Source organism: Chaetura pelagica, unplaced genomic scaffold (genome assembly GCF_000747805.2).
Source record: "Chaetura pelagica isolate M959 unplaced genomic scaffold, ChaPel_1.0 scaffold47, whole genome shotgun sequence".
In the NCBI taxonomy this organism is placed as follows: Eukaryota; Metazoa; Chordata; class Aves; order Apodiformes; family Apodidae; genus Chaetura; species Chaetura pelagica.
This window is the reverse complement of record NW_009954140.1, coordinates 6177238-6179836: the sequence shown is the minus strand read 5'-3', so window position 1 is coordinate 6179836 and position 2599 is coordinate 6177238. Positions and strand designations below refer to the sequence as shown.

Sequence of the window (2599 nt, the reverse complement as noted above, 5' to 3'; positions counted from 1 at the left end):
GCTGGAAGGCATGTCCCCATCCTGCCAAGCTGGGCACAGGGGGATTCCTGTGCCTGCCCATCCCTGTCCCCCATCCCAGCTCCCTCCATCCTGCTGCTTGGCTGGTGGTGCCTCCCGGGGGCTCTGTGTGCTCCTCACACACTTCCTGCCGTCTGTTTCCAATTCCTCTTGGCGTTTGCTCCTCCCTGCTTTCTTCCAATTAAAAAAAAAATCCCAGGCATCTTGTCGGCGTGCAGCTCCCAGAGGCTCGAGCACTGCTGTGCCCCACTCCAGCAGGCTGGGGCTGCACAGGGAGGGGATGGTGGGTGCCCCACATCCCTCTTTGTCCCCATTTGCATGGGGCACAGCACTGGGGACTGTCCTGTGACACCCCAGTGCCCAGGCCTTTCTCCTGCAGTCTTTCCTGCATGTTTCCTCCATGGATGGGGTCTGGAACCCTCTCATCTGGGGTGCTCAGGGATGTCTGGAGACCTGTCCTCCGGGGAGCCATGTGCTGCATGGAGGCTATTCCCAGGAGAACAGAGCAGCTGGGGGGGCATGGAGTCAGATTTTGCAGCCTGGCTGGGTGCGGGCTGGCGTTGGCAGGGCTGTGTCCTCAAAGCCTGACTGTGTCCTTCCCTTCTGTCCCCTAGGAGTGACCTGTGAGCGACGCCGGCGGCAGCAGGAGGTGTGAGCGCCCGTTGGGACACACGGCTCTGTCTCGGTGCCAGCCCCCCCCCTCGCCGCAGCCATGCCCATCCTCAAGCAGCTCGTCTCCAACTCTGCCCACTCCAAGCGGCGCTCGCGGGCCGACCTGACGGCCGAGATGATCAGCGCTCCGCTGGGGGATTTCCGCCACACCATGCACGTGGGGCGCGCGGGCGACGCCTTCGGGGACACCTCCTTCCTCACCAGCAAGGCCGGGGAGCTGGGCCCGGAGGTGGGTGAGGAGCTGGGCACCTCCAAACCCAGCCTGCTCTCCCGCCGCTTCCGCAGCAGCAAGCGCTCACAGTCGGTGACGCGAGGTGACCGGCGGGACATGCTGGGGTCGCTGCGGGACTCGGCCCTCTTCGTGAAGAACGCCGTGTCCCTGCCCCAGCTCAACGAGAAGGAGGTGGACAGGAGCGCGGGGCAGCTGCCCAAGAGCCTCTCCTCCAGCCCTGTCAAGAAGCTGCCCGAGGAGGAGAGCTCTGAAGAGCAGCAGCGCGCAAACGGGGCGACCGCGGGGCCGCTGAGCCCCGGCTTGGACGAGCGCGACTTTGGGGACATCACGGAGCTGCCCGTCGTGGTGGCCAAGAGCGGGACGGGCATGAAGCACGCCGAGTCCATCATGTCCTTCCACATCGATCTGGGGCCCTCCATGCTCGGGGACGTCCTCAGCATCATGGATAAGGAGCAGTGGGAGCAGGATGAAGACCCTGAGGAGGAGGAGAGCCACGAGGAGGAGGCAGATGCCACCGTGCCCAGCTCCCCAGTGGCTGCAGCAGCCCTGCAGAGCCAGAGCCCGTCCCGTGGCATCAGTGGCCGCTACCCCAGGGACAGCAGTTTGGCATCCAGCTCCGTCCCTGGGCCACCGAGCCAGCGGGGGGGCCCCCTGAAACGTCCTGACAAAGAGTTCTCGTTCGCCGACGAGGACGACGACGAGATCAGAGTATAAAAGGCGGCGGCCGAGGCAAGGAGTCTGGTTCTCATTTGCAGTTGCTTGGACACGGGGCCGAATATCCCGGTGCTGCAACGGGTGGCACCAGGGAGGACTCAACTCCTCGCTCGTTCCCTCTCCCTGTCCCTCAGTGGATGTGCCGTGGCAGGACAGTGCTCTGCTCCCGGGGTGGGGACAGCCCCACAGCCTCTCGGCACCCAGGGAGCTCCAGCACACCCCGGGAGGGGAAAGCAGACTTGATTTTGGTTCTTTCTGTTGGACTTTGGATATTAGCTCTTTTCCCCTCTGCCTGTGTAAAGCAATATAGGATCAAACGAGACGAGGCTTTGAGGTTTTAGCCCCTTTAGTAATATATATATATATTTTTTTTCCCGCCGTATGGTTTTTACTGCTCTCTGATTTGTACTTAACTTTCTTTACTCTCACTTTTGATGTTAATGGAGGAAAGATTTCCCATGAGGAAGGACTTGGCTCTGGAGCTCAGATGGGGCCCCTGGGACTGTGAGCAGCTCCAGCTCCCCAGCTTTCTTAGGGACCTTCTGCAGACTGAGAGCCCCCAGCCCCGTGCTGCGGCAGGGGGTCACTCCATCCCTCGGATGGATGGATCCAACCTAGATGCCAACACTCTAATATAGCCTGGGTATCTCTGGGGGAGCTCCTGGGGATGCTGATGGCAGTGTGGCTTTGTGCCCCATGGCAGGGACACCTGGGCCCCCCATGAGCCAGGGTGAGCCCTGGTGTCCCCGGGCAGCCCTGTGGCAGGGCTGGCCTGGCAGGGCCATGCGGGCGGGTGGAAGAGGAGGGTTTTATACCATGTATGTACAAATGCAAAGAATAAAAGGAAACAGTAGTGACAGCAGTGGCCTCATTCCTGGGGGATGAGACGTGTGGGGACGTGGGTGTTTGCACAGGTGGGGACCAGCTTTCTCTGTGCTGCCCCTGTCCCCAGACCCTGTCCTG

General features: G+C 61.8%; 1 protein-coding gene across 1 annotated transcript; it reads left to right on the top strand.

Moving 5' to 3' along the window:
* The first annotated feature begins 730 nt into the window (after window positions 1-730).
* Window positions 731-1636, top strand: CDC42EP4 (CDC42 effector protein (Rho GTPase binding) 4). The gene has a single exon (XM_010002714.1). It carries the CDS (start codon window positions 731-733, stop codon window positions 1634-1636), a length of 906 nt encoding a protein of 301 aa, XP_010001016.1.
* The last annotated feature ends 963 nt before the right edge of the window (window positions 1637-2599 follow it).